Here is a 16,698-nt window from a genome sequence, read left to right as displayed (position 1 = left end):
GGCACAGACCCCAACAGGGAAGCTGCCCCACATCCCCCCTCCCCCCCATAGCTCAGCCCTGCAGCGGGGAGCTCCCCAATCAAACCCCCACAAGGCAGTGGCTGGAGACAGATTTATTAACAGGTTGGACACAGAGGCCACTGGGGGGGCACCGAAGCCCTGTCTCCCCCCCACAATCCCTCACCTTCCACCCCTCCCCCCCCGCCCCGCTGTCAGCCAGTAGTAGGGGAGCTGGGGGGAAGGGGTCAGGGCTGCTGCCACCCACTGACCCCTGAGCTGCAGGGCAAAGGTCAGACTCCAACCTCCAGCTGCCATGGGGTGAAAGGTCAAAGCTAGCCCCCTCTGCCAAAGGGCAGAGGCCAGATTCCATGGCTAGAGGTGAAAGGTCACAGCCTTCCACCCCAGGGGAGGTTAAAGGTCACAGGGCAGAGGCTGACCCCTGCCCCCCCCCCCCCATATCACACAGTGGGGTGAAATGTCAGCATGATCCAGTCACAGTCCACGCGCTCTCGCCTTGCCCGGGGGGTGATGGGTCAGAGGGCAGGGGACGCTGACCTCACAGAGGTTAAAGGTGGCAGGTCACGGCGGGGTCACTGGGTGTAGAGGCTGGCGGCAAAGACGATGTCTCTCTTGATGAGGTTGGAGGCCTGCTCCATCTTGGCGTGCAGCGTGGGCTCCCCGATGACGCGGGCCGCGTTGCGCACGTCCCGGCACGTCTCGTCCAGCCGCTGGATACAGCGCACGATGATCCCCTCCTGCACCTCCGTCAGCCGGGCAATCTCGGCGAAGGGCTGGGGGAGAGGGGCGTGGGTCGCGGGACGTGGATTTCCCCTCCCGTCCGGGGACGGGGCCTGGCTGGGGGGTATGGGACACAGGGCCTGGGGTTCCCCTCCCGTCCGGGGACAGGGCCTGGCTGGGGGGTATGGGACTCGGGGCCTGGGCTTCCACTCCCATGTGAAAGTGGGGGGCTGGCTAGGGGGGCATGGGACACAGGGCCTGGGGCTCCCCTCCCGTCCGGGGTCCTGGCTGGGGGGTATGGGACTCGGGGCCTGGGCTTCCACTCCCATCCGGGGGTAGGGGCCCAGCTGGGGGGCGAGGGACATGGGGGCTGGGGTTCCGCTCCTGGCTGGGGGGCGAGGGACGCGGGGTTCCCCCGCAGGGGGCTGGCCACTCACCATGCCGCGGGCCCACTCGTACACCACCTCCACCAGGCCGAAGTTGTACTGGGCCACGAAATCCTCCACCGACTCCCGCAGGCCGCACTCCCGCTGCAGCAGGGCGATGCGCTCGGCCACCGCCCGGATCCGCTCCATGCCCTGCCGCAGAGAGCCGGCGGTGAGGGGCCCGGCTGCCCGCCCTGGGCACAGAACCCAGGAGTCTGGGCTCCCAGCTCCACCCTTCCTCCCCCCTCACTAGACTCTCCCTCCCCTAAGCCCCAGGATAGAACCCAGGCGTCCTAGCCCCCACCCCCCGAGTCAGGCAGAGAACCCAGGCGTCCTGCCCCCCCGAGCTGGGCAGAGAACCCCGGCGGCCGGGCCCACCTTGCGGAGGACGCTGGGCACCGGGGGCTCGGCCTGGCTCTTGGTCTGGCAGACCAGGCAGCTGAGCAGGGCCACGCTCTCCTCCGGCCGCAGCTCCGTCAGCAGGTTGTCGAACACCAGCTCCGTCAGCAGCAGCTCGTGGTTACTGATCTCGCAGGCCACGCGCCCGGCCAGCTGCACCGCGCCCCCCGCGTCCACGTAGCGCAGCGCCCGCAGCACCTGGGGGGGGGGAAATGGGACATGTAGCGCAGCGCCCGCAGCACCTGGGGGGGGGGAAATGGGACACGTAGCGCAGCGCCCGCAGCACCTGGGGGGGGGGGAAATGGGACACGTAGCGCAGCGCCCGCAGCACCTGGGGGGGGGGGAAGGGGGACACGTAGCGCAGCGCCCGCAGCACCTGGGGGGGGGGAAGGGGGACACGTAGCGCAGCGCCCGCAGCACCTGGGGGGGGGGAAATGGGACACGTAGCGCAGCGCCCGCAGCACCTGGGGGGGGGGAAAGGGGACACGTAGCGCAGCGCCCGCAGCACCTGGGGGGGGGAAATGGGACACGTAGCGCAGCGCCCGCAGCACCTGGGGGGGGGGAAATGGGACACGTAGCGCAGCGCCCGCAGCACCTGGGGGGGGACGGGACACGTAGCGCAGCGCCCGCAGCACCTGGGGAGGCCATGGGGCAGGGCTCACCTCCACCCGCTGCTGGTACTCTGGGGCCTGTGGGGCGGGGGCTGTGGGGCAGGGGCCATGGCTGTGGGGCAGGGCCGGGGGGCAGGGCCGGACTCACCTCCGCGCATTGCTGGTACTCTGGGGGCTCTGGGGCAGCGCTGTGGGGCAGGGCCGGACTCACCTCCACGCGTTGCTGGTACTCTGGGGGCTCTGGGGCAGCGCTGTGGGGCAGGGGCCATGGTTGTGGGGCAGCGCCAGGGGGCAGGGCCAGGGGGCAGGGCCGGACTCACCTCCACACGTTGCTGGTACTCCGGCAGCAGCAGCAGGGACTGGTCCGACAGCAGGAACCGCAGGTGCTCCAGCTCCGCCCGCAGCCGCAGCCGCTCGGCCAGTCGCACGTACTGGGGGGGGGAAGGGACGGAGGGGGTGAGACTGGCCCCAAGCCCCCCCCAAACCACCCAAATTCCCATCCCCCCCTGCTCGGCCAGCCGCAGGGTGTGCGTGTGTGTGTGTGTGTGTGTGTCACAGGCCCTGATCCTCCCCCCCCGCTCGGCCAGCCGCAGGTTGTGTGTGTGTGTGTGTGTGTGTGTGTGTCACAGGCCCTGATCCTCCCCCCCCCGCTCGGCCAGCCGCAGGTTGTGTGTGTGTGTCACAGGCCCCAATCCCCCCCCCCACCCCCCGCGCTCGGCCGGCCGCAGGCCCTGGGGGTCGGGCGGTCAGTGGAGCCCCCCCCCCCCTCACCTGCTGGGGGAAGCGGGGGCTCTGGACGCACTGGAAGCCGGGCAGCGCCTCCTCCAGGCGCCGGAGCCGCATGGCGCCCTCCGCCACTGCCAGCTCCTTCAGCTGCAGGGTGCCCACCGGGTCCAGGCGGGGCAGCCCCCCGGCGCCCCCCTCCGCCAGCCGCAGCAGCTCCTGGGCCGCCTGCACCGCCGAGGGGCCGGGGGGGTCACTCCTGCAACGGCACACGTCAGCCCCGGCCCCACAGCCTGCCCCCCACCCCCTCCCATGTCCCCAATCGCCAACACCCCCCTGAACCGGCACCTGGGGCCCCCAACCCCGCCAGGGGAATATGGGAACCCCTCCCCAGCCCCCCTCACCTGGGGACCCCCTGGAGCCCCATTTCCACCCCCACACACACTCCTGTCCAATGGGGAGACAGGCTTCCCCCCCCACGCCTCCCCCAGGCCCCAGGACCCCAACCTGAACCGCGGCATCTGTCTCTTCTTGACGTCCTCCAGGATGCGCTCGGCGTTCACTCGCAGCGTCTTGCCCGTGATCGCCGTGAGGTCGCAGGGACCCAGCTGCTCCACCGCGTGGCCGCAGGGCCCTGGGGCAGAGACACTAGCCAGAGAACCCAGGCGTCCGGGCTCCCAGCCCCCCTGCTCTAACCCACCAGCCCCCACTCCCCTCCCAGCGCTGGGGAGAGAACCCAGGAGTCCTGGCTCCCAGCCCCCCTGCTCTAACCCACCAGCCCCCCTCCCTTCCCAGAGCCGGGGAGAAAACCCAGGAGTCCTGGCTCCCAGCCCCCCCTGCTCTAACCCACCAGCCCCCACTCCCCTCCGAGAGCCGGGGAGAGAACCCAGGCGTCCGGGCTCCCAGCCCCCTACCTTCCGGCAGAAAGAGCTTGTTGAGCAGCAGGTCGTCGGGGAAGGGAGCCTCCGGGGTGGGGCTGCCCCCTCCCGTGTCCCCCCCCTCAGGGCTCTTCTCACACAGCACCAGGGTGGTGAACGTCCGGTTGGCTGCGTCTGAGGAGACCTGGAAAGGGGAGATGGGGGGGGGGTCAGTTACCTGGGGACCCCCCAGTCTGGCACAGAGAAGTGGCCCCTCTGGGGTGGGGCGTGTGGGGGTCAGTTACCTGGGGACCCCCTGGCCTGGCGCAGAGAGGTGGCCCCTCTGGGGTGGGGTGTGAGGGAGCTGGTTACCCAGGCACCCTGGGGTGGGGGGTGGTTACCTGGGGACCCCTCAGCACCGAGATGTGGCCCCTCTGGGATGGGGCGCGCCCACTGCGGGAACAGCTGAACATAACGCTGTGAAGGGGTTTGGGGCGGTAAGAAGAAGCAGCCGCCCCCCCCCCCCCGAAGCCCCTCCCTGCAGCCCAGTGCCCCCTAGCGCCCCTCACCTGTAAGATCACCCCCAGGGCGTTCCGGTGAGCCGGGTTATTGACGATCACCACTCGACCCGGGGCCAGAGCCTTCAGCCCGCTGGCCGACTCTGCCACCCGTCTCTGCAGCCGGGGAGGAGACAGTTACCCCGCGCCCCCCGAGCCCTATGCCCTGACCCCCAGCCGGGCTGCCCCCCACCCCCCTATTCCCTGCCCCCGCATTCCCCGCCCCCCCAGCCAGTCTACCCCCCATTCCCTGCCCCCCCGCCCGAGCCAGTCCCCACCCTGGGGCCAGATGGGAGCCAGCGCCCCCTAGAGGGAACAGGCCCCTGCCCCATTTCCCGCCCCCCGTCCCGGGGCCGGTGCCCCCTGCAGGCAGCCCCTACCTGGATCATGCGGCGCGTCTCCTGCAGCTCCTGCACGGCCCGGCCGTACTCCGGCAGGTCGCTCAGCTGCCCGCTCGTGTCCACCTCCTCCATGGCGGCCAGCCGGCGGCTCAGCTGGGCGATGGTGTGCTCGTGGGCCTGCGGGGGGCGACGCAGAGCCTCAGTGCCCGCTCGGGTCCCCGGCTGCCCCCCCAGCGCTCCACCGCTCCCCCCCATCCCCCAGCGCTCACCTGGCTGTCCTTGCGGCTGTGGAACTCGGAGAAGCTGCGTTTCATCATGTCCTCCACGCGCAGCGCCTCCACCCGCAGCAGGTTCAGGATCATGGTGTAGGTCAGGCGGAACTGGGACTGCAGCTGGGTCGGCTTCCCCTGGGGGGCAGCAGGGCGGGTGAGGGGGTCCCCGGGAGCGGCGGCGGCTAAGGGGGGTCCCCTGGGGGGCGGCGGCTGGCAGGTGAGGCGGGTCCCCTGGGACAGGGGGTCCCCGGGGCAGGTGGCCGGGCCGCGAGGTGGGACGGGGAGGTGCATGTCCCCAGGTCAGGTAGCCGGCTGGGGGCTCCCTGGGGATACCCACGTGCAGAGAGGGTCGGGGGGCCCCAGGACACAATCCAGGCCCTTCCCTCACCCTCGGGGGGGCATGCCGGGCTCAGCCCCCCACCCCGGGGCAGACGCAGACGTCGCTCACCAGCATCATGCGGTGCAGGTCGGCCATCTCGGGCACGCGGGTCTTGCAGAGAATGATGACCATCCCCGTGGTGTCCAGGCCCCGGCGCCCAGCCCGCCCGGCCATCTGGATGTACTCACCTGCAGGGACCCACGGAGCCTGAGAGCGCCCCCTGCTGCTCCTGCCCCATAGCACAGCCCCCAAGCACCCCCTGCTGTCCCTGCCACACAGCACAGTCCCCTAGGGCCCATTTGGCGCCAGCCCCGAGTGCCCGGATAGAGCAACCCCTGCCCCACTCCCTGCAGTACAGCCCCTAGCGCCGCCCTGGGGAGCCCTGACTGCCCGGGGAGAGCCCCCTGCTGCCCTCCACCCCACCCCCTGCAGTACAGCCCCTAGCGCCGCCCTGGGGCCATGGGGAGCCCTGACTGCCCGGGCAGAGCCCCCTGCTGCCCTCCACCCCACCCCCTGCAGTACAGCCCCTAGCGCCGCCCTGGGGCCATGGGGAGCCCTGACTGCCCGGGCAGAGACCCCTGCTGCCTCCTGCAGCACAGGCCCCCAGCACCCACCTGGCAACAGGTCACGGAAGCCGGAGCCGTCGTGCTTGCGGACGGAGTCGAAGACCACGGTGCGGGCCGGCATGTTCACCCCCATGGCAAAGGTCTCGGTGGCGAAGAGGATCTGGGGGGGAGGAGAGGGGAGGGGATGGGGGCAGGCGCAAAACACGTGGTCACGCCCCCTCTGGCTCCTCCCACCAGCCCAGCCCCACCCCCCTCACCCACATCTCCCACCCATCTGCCAAACCCCACCCCCCTGGTTCCTCCTACCCACCAGCCCCACCCCCTCTAGCTCCTCCCACCCACCCAGCCCCGCCCCCACACCCTCCAGCTCCTCCCACCTGCCCAGCCCCGCCCTCTCACCTTGACCAGCCCTTTGCTGAAGAGCATCTCCACGACCTCCTTGAGGATGGGCAGGATCCCGCTGTGGTGCACCCCGATGCCCCGCTTCAGCAGCTCCACCATGTGCAGCACCTGAAACCGCCCCCCCAGGGGGACACTTTAAATCCGTGCACACGCTGGAGATCCTGCTTCCTGTCTCACCCCAGGACACTTCCTGTCCAGCGCCCTTCGACCCAGAAGCCCCTGAGGGAGCCCTGAAGTCACGCCAACCCCTCGGGAACCTAAGATGCCCATTTCCTGTGTCATCCAACGCAACTTCCTGTGCAGCGTCCTTTGACCTGGAAGTGCCTGACCAACTCACGCCAACCCCAACTTCCTGCCTCCCTCCCCCATCGCTTTCTGTGAGGTGCCCTTTGACCCGGAAGCAGGCTCAAGCCAAACCCTTCCACCAGGGACCCATTTCCTGGGTGGCCAACTACAACTTCCAGGTCAAAGGGCACATCACAGGAAGTGCTTGCCTCACTCCCACCAACCCCTTGGGACCCAACTTCTGGTAGCATCCTGCTGAGTGCCCTTTGACCTGGCTGGGGCCTCCCAGTACATGCACTCACGCCAACCCTGTTCTCTCTGGGGGCGGGACTTCCTGTCTGGCACCCTCTGACCCCTCCCTCAACAGCGAGGGCCAATGGGCCAGTCAAAACCACACACTAAGGGACCCAGCTGATGTCACTTCCTGTTGAGTGCCCTTTGACCTGGAAGCACTAGGCAGAGAGACATTTCTCCCAACCCCCTTTCACCCAGTGGGGCGCAACTTCCTGTCCCCTTTGTCCCGAAAGCGTCCTATACGGCAGCACCTGGCACGTCCTTCAACACCGCCTTGCTGACCTCCAGCAACCCTAGCCCCCGTGGGGCGGGACTTCCTGTCTGTGCCCTTTAACCCCCAGCGGCCATGCCAGGGTGCCCACTTCCTCTCACAGAGGAACCTGGCCAACACCCTGGGCCCTGGAGCTGCCTTGCCCAGGGGGCGGTGTCCGCTTCCTGCTCTCCGGGCTCGCTTTAAGGGGCATGCACTTCCGGTCCCATTCTCCACTTCCTGTCCCATCCCTGGAGAGCCCAGCCTGTGCCAATGTCCAAGATGGCCACCCATGGCCTTTGACCTCTGTAGGGTAGCACCTCCAGCTATATTAAGGTCCCTACTGCCTGTCCCATCCATGAGGAGCCGGGCCAATGCCAGCCCCACTTCCTGTCCCATCCATGACGGGCCGGGCCAGTGCCAGCCCCAGCCCCACTTCCTGTCCCATCCATGGGGCCCGGGCCAATGCCAGCCCCACTTCCTGTCCCATCCATGAGGGGCCGGGCCAGTGCCAGCCCCAGCCCCACTTCCTGCCCCATCCATGAGGGGCCGGGCCAGTGCCAGCCCCAGCCCCACTTCCTGTCCCATGCATGAGGAGCCGAGCCAATGCCAGCCCCATTTCCTGTCCCATGCATGAGGGGCCGGGCCAGTGCCAGCCCCACTTCCTGTCCCGTTCCGGCTCTGACCTGGGGCAGCTGGCGGTCGGAGCCCTTGAGGCGGGAGAGGCACTTCTGGAAGAAGAGGTGGATCTGGCTCTTCTCGGCGCTCGTGGTCAGGTCGAGGGTGGTGAGCGCGGACGCGTTGTCGTCGCAGCGGGCGCGGGAGAAGGTGAAGGCCACCACGGGCAGCTGGTCCCGCTTCCGCAGCGCATCCATCAGCGAGAGCCACACGCCCTTCTCCTGGGGAGGGGCGGGGGGGGGTCACGCCGGGGCCCTGAGCTCCCCTGCGTCTCCCCCCTGCCCCCCCATATTCCCCCTGAATTGCCCCCCCAACAGCAGCACCCCCACGCCTGCCCCAGTCCCCAGGACACCCCTGTACCCACCTCCCATCACACCCCACTGTCGCCCCAGAGCCTGTCACATCACAGTGACAGCCTCCCCCCCCTCCCCCCGCTGCCGTGACCCCCCCGGTGCTGACCTGGCCTGGCCCGGTGCCCATGTGTGTGGGCTGCTTGGCCCCGAAGGTCTGGGCGTGTTTGCTGGAGCGCTCCTTCTTCGCCTCCACCGCCGCATAGTACCTGGGGGGACAGTGGGTGAGGGGAGACACCCGGCCCGGCGCTGGGGGTTAGTAGGGAGCCCCGGGAGGGAGGGACAGTGGGTGAGGGGAGACGCCCGGCCCGGCGCTGGGGGTTAGTAGGGAGCCCCGGGAGGGAGGGGCAGCGGGGGAGGGGAGACGCCCGGCCCGGCGCTGGGGGTTCGTAGGGAGCCCCGGGAGGGAGGGGCAGCGGGGGAGGGGAGACGCCCGGCCTGTCACTGGGGGAGGGGGGGGAGACGCGGGGGGCTCACCCCTTGGTGAGGAAGGTGCCGCGGGCGTCGAGGAGCAGGAAGAGTTCGTGCTGGGTCTTGTGGCTGTTGCCCGTGTAGAGATGGTGCTCGAGGGGCACCGGGCGCCGCCGGGTGCTGATCACGTAGATCCGCTTCCGCTTGATCCGCCTGTGGGGCGGCGGGGGGGGGTGGGGGGTGTCAGCACCTGCCTGCCCCCCCCAGCCCTCCAACCCCAATACACCCCCCTTCCCCACAGCCCCCAGATCCTCCCAGCCCCCCCAATACACCCCCCCTTCCCCACAGCCCCTTCCCCACCTACCCCCCCGATCCTCCCAGCCCCCACCCTCCGGATCCCGCCTCACCCGATCCAGTCGGCGAACTCCAGCGTGTTGGGGACGGTGGCACTTAGCAGGATGATGTTCACGTGCTCCGGCAGCATGATCAGCACCTCCTCCCACACCACGCCACGCTGGGGGGGGGAAGGGGTCAGTGTACAGCCTGGCCCCCCCTCCTCCCACACCACGCCGCGCTGGGGGGGGCATGGGGGGAGGGGTCAGTGTACAGCCTGGCCCCCCCTCCTCCCACACCAAGCCGCGCTGGGGGGGAGGGGTCAATGTAGGGCCTGCCCCCCTTCCCCCTCCTTCCACACCATGCCGCACTGGGGGGGGCATGGGGGGAGGGGTCAGTGTACAGCCCCCCCCCCACCATGCCGGGGGGGTCCTGCTAGAGCCAGAAGCCCTGCCCAGAGACCCCACCCAAGCCCCATGATTGCCCCCATACTCCCCTCCGCGGCCTGACCGCCACCTGTTGTTGGCAGAGCTGCAGGGTCTCCATGCGGGGATGAGAGGACGGTGTAGGGAGGAGGGGTTTAGCTGCATTAGGAACTGGGGATACTTTTGAGAAAGGGGGAGCCCATACAGGAAGGATGGGCTCCACCTAAACCAAAATGGAACCAGATTGCTGGCACTTAACGTGAAAAAGGTCGTTGAGCAGTTTTTTAAACTAAGGGCTGGGGGAAAGCCGACAGGTGCGGAGGAGCACGTGGTTCGAACAGAGCCATCCCTTAGGGGAGGATCTATTAATGGAGATTTTCAATGTCCCAGTAAGGAGGAGAAGGTGGAAGATGACAAAATACGGGTAGGATCTGATGAGAAACAGTCAAATGAAGAGAGTCCCATTCAAGGACATCACATAATGGCAGACAGCTAAAAAGTGACAAGTTTTTAAAGTGCTTATATACCAATGCTAGAAGTCTAAATACCAAGCTGGGTGAACTAGAGTGCCTCGTATTAAACGGGGAGATTGATATAATGAGCATCACAGAAACTTGGTGGAATGAGGATAATCAATGGGACACAGTAATTCCAGGGTACAAAATCTATCGGAAGGACAGAACAGGTCACGCTGTTGGAGTGGCACCAGATGTGAAAGTAAGTGTAGAATCAAATGAAGTAAAAAATCTTAAATGAGCCAAACTGTCCCACAGAATCTCTCTGGATTGTAATTCCATGCCTGATAATACGAATAGAGCGGTAGGGATCTATTACCGACCACCTGACCAGCGTGGCGATAGTGACTGTGAAATGCGCAGGGAGATTAGAGAGGCTATAAAAATTAAAAACTCAACAATAATGGGGGATTTCGACTCTCCCCATATTGACGGGATCCATGTCACCTCAGGGCGGGATGCAGAAATAAAGTTTCTTGACACCTTAAGCGACTGCTTCTTGGAGCAGCTAGTCCTGGGACCCACCCGAGGAGAGGCAAGTCTTGAGTTAGTCCTAAGTGGAGCACAGGGTCTGGTCCAAGAGGTGAATATAGCTGGAGCTCTTGGTAAATTGAATTCTATTACAGTCGCTATTAACATCCCTGCGGCGGGGAAAACACCCCAGCGGCCCAGCATGGCAGCATTTTGTTTCTGAAAGGGGAACTGCGCAAAACTGAGGCGGTTGGTTGAACAGACAGCGCCCAAACGGCAATCCCTAAATGGAAACTTTTGAAAGACATGAGATCTGACGAAGTGGGTTTATTCATCTCATTATGTTGCAGGTGAGTCTTCCTGTCCTATACGAATACGGGGTGTGCCTCAGTTTCCCTGTGTGCTGCACCAATACTTCAGTGGTGGGAATTGGGGGTGCGAGTTTTGCCGAGGCCCTGGGGCAGGTGAGGCTGCCCAGATGTGTGCAACCTGAGACCCAGGAGGGGTGCGTGACCAGGTGACACCTTTTGCCCGGGAGACAAAGAGAAGGAGCAGGAGCAAAGGGGGGTGTCAGAGGTGGGGTGGCTGGAGGTCTGCGGGGGGGGGGAGACTGGAAGAGGGGGGAGTCCAGGGTGTCTGGGCCAGGACTCCCCAAGACGGACTTGGCTGAAAGTCAATGATTTCTGTGCTAACAAGCTCTGCCCTACGCTGTGATCCTGTCGACTAATAGTACCGGGCAAACCGGTTGGAAAATTTGCAAAAAATACGCAAAATTATCAGATGATACAAAATGACTCAAGATAGTGAAGTCCCAGGCAGACTGCGAAGAGTTACAAAGGGATCTCTCAAAACTGGGTGACTGGGCAACAAACTGGCAGATGAAATTCAATGTTGATAAGACAAAGTAATGCACATTGGAAAACACAATCCCAACTAGACATACAATGATGGGGAATGAATTAGCTATTACCACTCGAGAGATCTTGGAGTCATTGTGGAGAGTTCTCTGACAACATCCACTCCGTGTGCAGCGGTGTCAAACAAGTGAACAGAATGTTGGGAACCATTAAGAAAGGGAGAGATGATAAGACAGAAAATATCCTATTGCCTCTATATAAATCCATGGTACGCCCACATCTTGAATACTGCGTGCGGATGTGGCCGCCCCATCTCAAAAAAGATTGGAATTGGAAAAGGTTCAGAAACAAAAATGACTAGAGGGATGGAACAGCTGCTGTGTGAGGAGAGATTAAGAAGACTGGGACTTCTCAGCTTGGAAAAGAGACAACTGAGGGGGCATATGATTGAGGTCTATACAATCATGACAGGTGTGGAGAAGTGTTATTTACTCCTCATAACACAAGAACTAGGAATCACCCAATGAAATTAATGGGCAGCAGGTTTAAAACAAACAAAAGGAAGTATTCACACAACGCACAGTTAACCTGTGGAACTCCTTGACAGAGGATGTGTGAAGGCCAAGACTAGAACAGGGGTCAAAAAAGAACTAGATAAGTTCATGGAGGACAGGTCCATCAATGGCTGTTATCCAGGCTGGGCAGAGATGGTGGCCCTAGCGTCTGTTTGCCAGCAGCTGGGAATGGGTGACGGGATGGGTCACTTGATGATTCCCTGTTCTGTTCATTCCCTCTGGGGCCCCTGGCACTGGCCACTGTTGGCAGACGGGACACTGGGCTAGATGAACCGCTGGGCTGACCCAGTCTGGCCATTTGTAATGATGCGCACGATGTTGTGTGTCCCCCCCCCCCCCCGCCCCCGCCGACTCACCTCTGCATCGTTGATGTAATGAACCTCGTCAAAGATCACCCACTCCAGATCCCGGATCACGTCTGAGCCGTTATACAGCATGGACCTGAGCCAAACGGACAGACAGCTAGACACACGACCCCCTGGCCAGCCCCCAGCCCCTGCCCCTCGCTGCCCACCCCCACGGCCCCCTGGCCAGCCCCCCAGCCCCCTCGCTGCCACCCCACGGCCCCCTGCCCAGCCCCACAGCCCCTGGCCCCTCGCTCCCACCCCACAGCCCCCTGGCCAGCCCCCAGCCCCTGCCCCTCGCTGCCACCCCACAGCCCCCTGGCCAGCCCCCAGCCCCTGCCCTTCACTCCCGCCCAGCTTTGCGGCTGCCCCTCACTCCCAACCTGCAGCCCCGGAGCCCCTCACCGCAGGATCTCGGTGGTCATGATGAGGCAGGAGGCGTCGGGGTGCAGCTGGACATCCCCCGTCAGCAGCCCCACGTCCCCAAAGGTGTTCTTGAAATCTCGGAACTTCTGGTTGGACAGAGCCTTGATGGGGGAAGTGTAGATGGTCCTGGGGGGAGACAGGGCGAAAGGGGTAAAGACAGGGCAGCCGGCTGGCACCGGGGGGAGGGAAATGGGGCACGGGGCCTGTCCCCCTGGGGGAGCGCTGGTGGTTCCGGCTCGGCGGTGGGGGAGGAGGGGGGGGCTCTCACCTGGTCATGTGCTTCTGGGGCCAGGGCGATGGCGTATTCGGCCCACCACCGTCTTCCCCGCCGAGGTAGTGCGCGGCCACGAAGACTGAGTCGTGCTTCTCCAGGTGCAGGATGGCCTGTTTCTGGAACACATCCGGCTCGAACGGCCACTGGGAGCGCAGGGAAACTGAGTCAGCCGGGGACAGCGCCCCCTGCTGGGCCTCCTCTGCAGGACAGACCCAGGACCGACAGGCCAGGGACAGCACCCCCCCCACACACCTCCTAGCTCAGCACTGACAGCCAGGACAGCGCCCCACCCCCACATCACCCAGCACTGACAGCCAGGGAGACCCCCCCCCAGGGTCACAGCCCCCCAGCGCCGCCCGGGGCGGCGGTCTCACCCGGAAGGCCGGGTCGGGGATGCGTTTGTAGAAGTCGTCCACAGGCGAGGAGATGTCGACGGGAATCGCCCATTGCTCCTTGGGGGGCTGGGGGGGCACAGCCTGGACGGGCGGCGGGGGCCCGGGGGTCACCTCCTGGGCGGCAGAGGGGCTGGTTAGAGGGTTCAGCATCCAGGGCAATCCCTGCCCCCTCCCTCCCAGCCCCCCACGCCAACCCCCACTTCTCCCCTTCTCACCACCCCCTAGTGCCCCCCAGAGCATCCCCTCCCTCGATAGCCCCCCACCCCAAACACCAACCCCTGATTCCCTCCCCCCACCCCCAGCCACCCCAAAACCTCCGTCCCCCCAGATCTCCTTGGTCCAACGCCCCCAGAAATGCACCCCCCCCCACCTTCAGCACCAGCTCCTCTAGGCTGTCTGCCCTCTGCACGGCGGGGGTGGGGGCTGGGGGAGTCTCTCCCTCCTTCCCCCCTGACCCCTTGGCCTTCATCTTCCTCTTCTCCTCCTCCTCCTCGTCACTGGAGCCGCCCAGCTCGAAGGAGTCCAGCGCCCCCAGCAGGCCGGGACAGGGGCAGCAGCCCCGGGGAAGCCTGGAGCGCCGCAGCTGGGGGGACAAATACAGGGGTGAAGAGCTGGGGGGCTTCGAGGGGACCAACCCACCATGGGGGACACACACATGGGGTCCTTGGGCTGGGCTCCCCAGCTCAGGGGGATCTCAGAGCGGACCCCCCCAAAATGAGCACCCGCCCAGGTACAGCCCAGCGGCCAAAGGCTCGGGCCCTGAGCCCCCCCCCCCCCCCCCCCAACCCCGGCCCCCCCCCCATCTTTGCCCCAAGACGCCAGCATCTGCCCGGCTGCCGCACTGGGCTCACGCGCTCCCCCTCGGCCAGGAGCGGGAGGAAAGGACAAGAGCCAGCCTGGGCGGGGGGCAGCCCAGCCGGTCCCCCCCCAACCCCGCTCCCTCTCCCCAGTCGGGGGGTTGGTACCTTGCGGCTTGAACTCCACCCCCTTCTTCCAGCCCGGCGGCACCGTCAGCAAGTCTGGGCAGCGGGGAAGGAAAAGGAGGCAGAATTTCACCAGGGACTGGCTGACTCAGGGGGGCGGGGAATGGGGCAGGGGCCTGTCCCCGTTAGGGGGGGGCGCCGGCTCCCACTCGGCCCCCAGGGCAGGGACTGGCTGGCTCAGGGGGGTGGGGAATGGGGAAGGGGCCTGTCCCCTCTAGGGGGTGCCAGCTGGACTGGCTGGCTCAGGGGGCGGGGAATGGGGCAGGGCCTGTCCCCTCTAGGGGGTGCCGGCTCCCCCCCAGTTCCAGGACAGGGACTGGCTGGCTCAGGGGGCAGGGAAAGGGACACGGGGACTGGCTGGCATGAGGGGGTGGGGGGGATACAGGACGCCAGGGTCCCATGTACCTCTCTCGAAGTCGATGTCCTCCTCCAGGTGATCTTTGGCACTGATCTGCTCCATGCTGGCTCGTCCATCCCACCTAGGGAGCCAGAGAGAGACTCAGTCCCAGAAGCCCCCGCGGCCGATGGGGCAGCTCGGGGAGCGGGGGGGTCACGAACCTGGCCAGAAGGGGTAGTTGGTGCTGCTACCCCGCAGGGCCTGGGCAGGGGGCCCTGGTGCCCGCTGGAAGGAGAGCGAGTTCTTGGCCGACAGCCCCATGTTATCCAACGGCGCCTGGGGCGGAGAGCAGGACAAGGTCAGAGCGGGCCGCACCCACGGGGGGCCGCGCGGCTCCCAGACCCTGGCGGAGGGGCACCCAGGCGTCCAGGTCAAGGCTCATCCTGAGGGATCACCCCAGATCCCACCCCACTGAAAGCAAGGGGATAGGACCCCAGTGTCCGGGTGGGCACCATCACCCTAATCCCGGGCAACACAGGGATGGGACCCCGGCGTCCGGGGACAGCACCTCTTGGGTGCTACATAGTTCCCAGCCCTGGGGGAGGGAAGGGACGGGACCCTGGCGTCCGGGACTGCACCCCTCGGGAAGGGAAGGGATGGGATGGGACCCCGGTGTCCAGGCCGGCACACTCACCTCTCTGAAGGCCAGGATCTGCCCCGTGGTGGGGTCCCGCTCCGTCTGCAGCGTGGAGTGCACGGGGGTGGGGTCCGTCTCCAACAGCGACCAGACGTCCTTCTCCCGTGGCCAGACCCTGGGGGCCGCAGAGGGGCGGAGTCAGCACCAATCCCCGCCCCCTCCAACACGCCCCCCCCCACATCCGAGGGATGGGCCCCGGCTGGGGACAGGTGCCCCGGTGACCCCACCTGCCCGGGCCGCTCACCTGGGGGCCCTGTCGAAGCGGTGCAGGGGCAGCCATTCGGGGCTGGCCAGGAAGCGCCGCTCCAGCTCCGAGGCCAGGTCCATGGCGTAGGGGGGCAGGCCGTGGGGCAGCTGGAAGCGGAGAGAAGGGAGAGTTCACACGCCGGCCGGGTAGGGCACGGGATGGGGGGCAGCCGGGGCGCTGGCCCCACGCCGGCACTGGGGGGCTCACCGTGCAGAGGGGGAACGTGTCCCCGTCGGGCCCCTCCGGCCGGGTGATGAGCTCGAAGCGTCCGGCGCAGCCCACTTGCAGCATGGAGAGGGGCAGCTCCATGGGCCCCCGGGGGGGCAGCTCTGGGGGGGCACATGGGGGGTCAGACTCCACAATCGGCCTCTGGATACCCGCCCCCCGCCCCCCATTCCCCCTCCTCCACCCCCCGCTGCCCCCCACCCCCCGCCCCCCAAGTACCCCCTGCCCCCGGTTCCCCCCACCCCCCGCCCCCCAAGTACCCCCCGCCCCCGGTTCCCCCTCCCCCACCCCCCGCCCCCCAAGTACCCCCCGCCCCCGGTTCCCCCTCCCCCACCCCCCGCCCCCCAAGTACCCCCCGCCCCCGGTTCCCCTCCCCCACCCCCCGCCCCCCAAGTACCCCCCGCCCCGGTTCCCCCCTCCCCCACCCCCCGCTGCCCCCCACACCCGCCCCCCATTCCCCCTCCCCAACCCCGCTGCCCCCCACACCCCGCCCCCAAGTACCCCCTGCCCCCGGTTCCCCCCTCCCCCACCCCGCCCCCCAAGTACCCCCCGCCCCCGGTTCCCCCCTCCCCCACCCCCCGCTGCCCCCCACACCCCGCCCCCCATTCCCCCTCCCCCCACCCCCTGCCGCCCCCCAAGTACCCCCCTGCCCCCCGGTTCCGCCCTCCCCCGCCCCCCGCCCCCCAAGTACCCCCCTGCCCCAGACACCCCGCCCCCGGACACCCCGCCCCCCAAGTGCCCCCGGACGCCCCCTCAGCCCAGCTCCCCCTCACTCATTCTCTCCATGTCCCCTGCGGGCCGCCCCCTGCCCCGGAAGTGCTCCCCCCTCCGCCAGCTCATCTCCCTGCGGGCGGAATCCGGGCAACACTGCGGGGCGGAAACGACTCGACCAAGCCGGAAAAAGGCGGGACGGCGCGGGGCCGTGTCTCCCCGTATGCAAATGAGACGCCCCGCCCCTTCCGTGAACGCTCCGCCCTCGCGCCGGCGCACTGCGCCAATGAGCGCGCGCCTCTCCGCCAATAGGACGCGGAGCGGGGGGCGCCTGCGCGGTGCAGG

At 66.9% G+C, this 16,698-nt stretch overlaps 1 protein-coding gene across 1 annotated transcript; it reads right to left on the bottom strand.

Moving 5' to 3' along the window:
• Positions 1-98: 98 nt before the first annotated feature.
• On the bottom strand, positions 99-14,172 carry LOC135974884 (superkiller complex protein 2-like). The gene is given in 26 exon segments (XM_065564031.1): positions 99-791; positions 1,176-1,316; positions 1,542-1,760; positions 2,494-2,604; positions 2,945-3,155; positions 3,404-3,530; positions 3,811-3,958; positions 4,323-4,427; positions 4,691-4,828; positions 4,921-5,058; positions 5,372-5,490; positions 5,917-6,028; positions 6,268-6,378; positions 7,786-7,998; positions 8,237-8,336; positions 8,605-8,751; positions 8,946-9,052; positions 12,071-12,155; positions 12,464-12,610; positions 12,753-12,769; positions 12,771-12,794; positions 12,796-12,819; positions 12,821-12,901; positions 13,133-13,267; positions 13,524-13,736; positions 14,119-14,172. Coding segments are annotated over 25 exon segments (3,060 nt in total). The 5' UTR covers positions 13,623-13,736; positions 14,119-14,172; the 3' UTR covers positions 99-590.
• Positions 14,173-16,698: the final 2,526 nt, after the last annotated feature.

Source organism: Chrysemys picta, chromosome 12 (genome assembly GCF_011386835.1).
Source record: "Chrysemys picta bellii isolate R12L10 chromosome 12, ASM1138683v2, whole genome shotgun sequence".
NCBI classification, from domain to species: Eukaryota; Metazoa; Chordata; order Testudines; family Emydidae; genus Chrysemys; species Chrysemys picta.
This window is presented reverse-complemented; position numbering and strand designations above follow the sequence as displayed.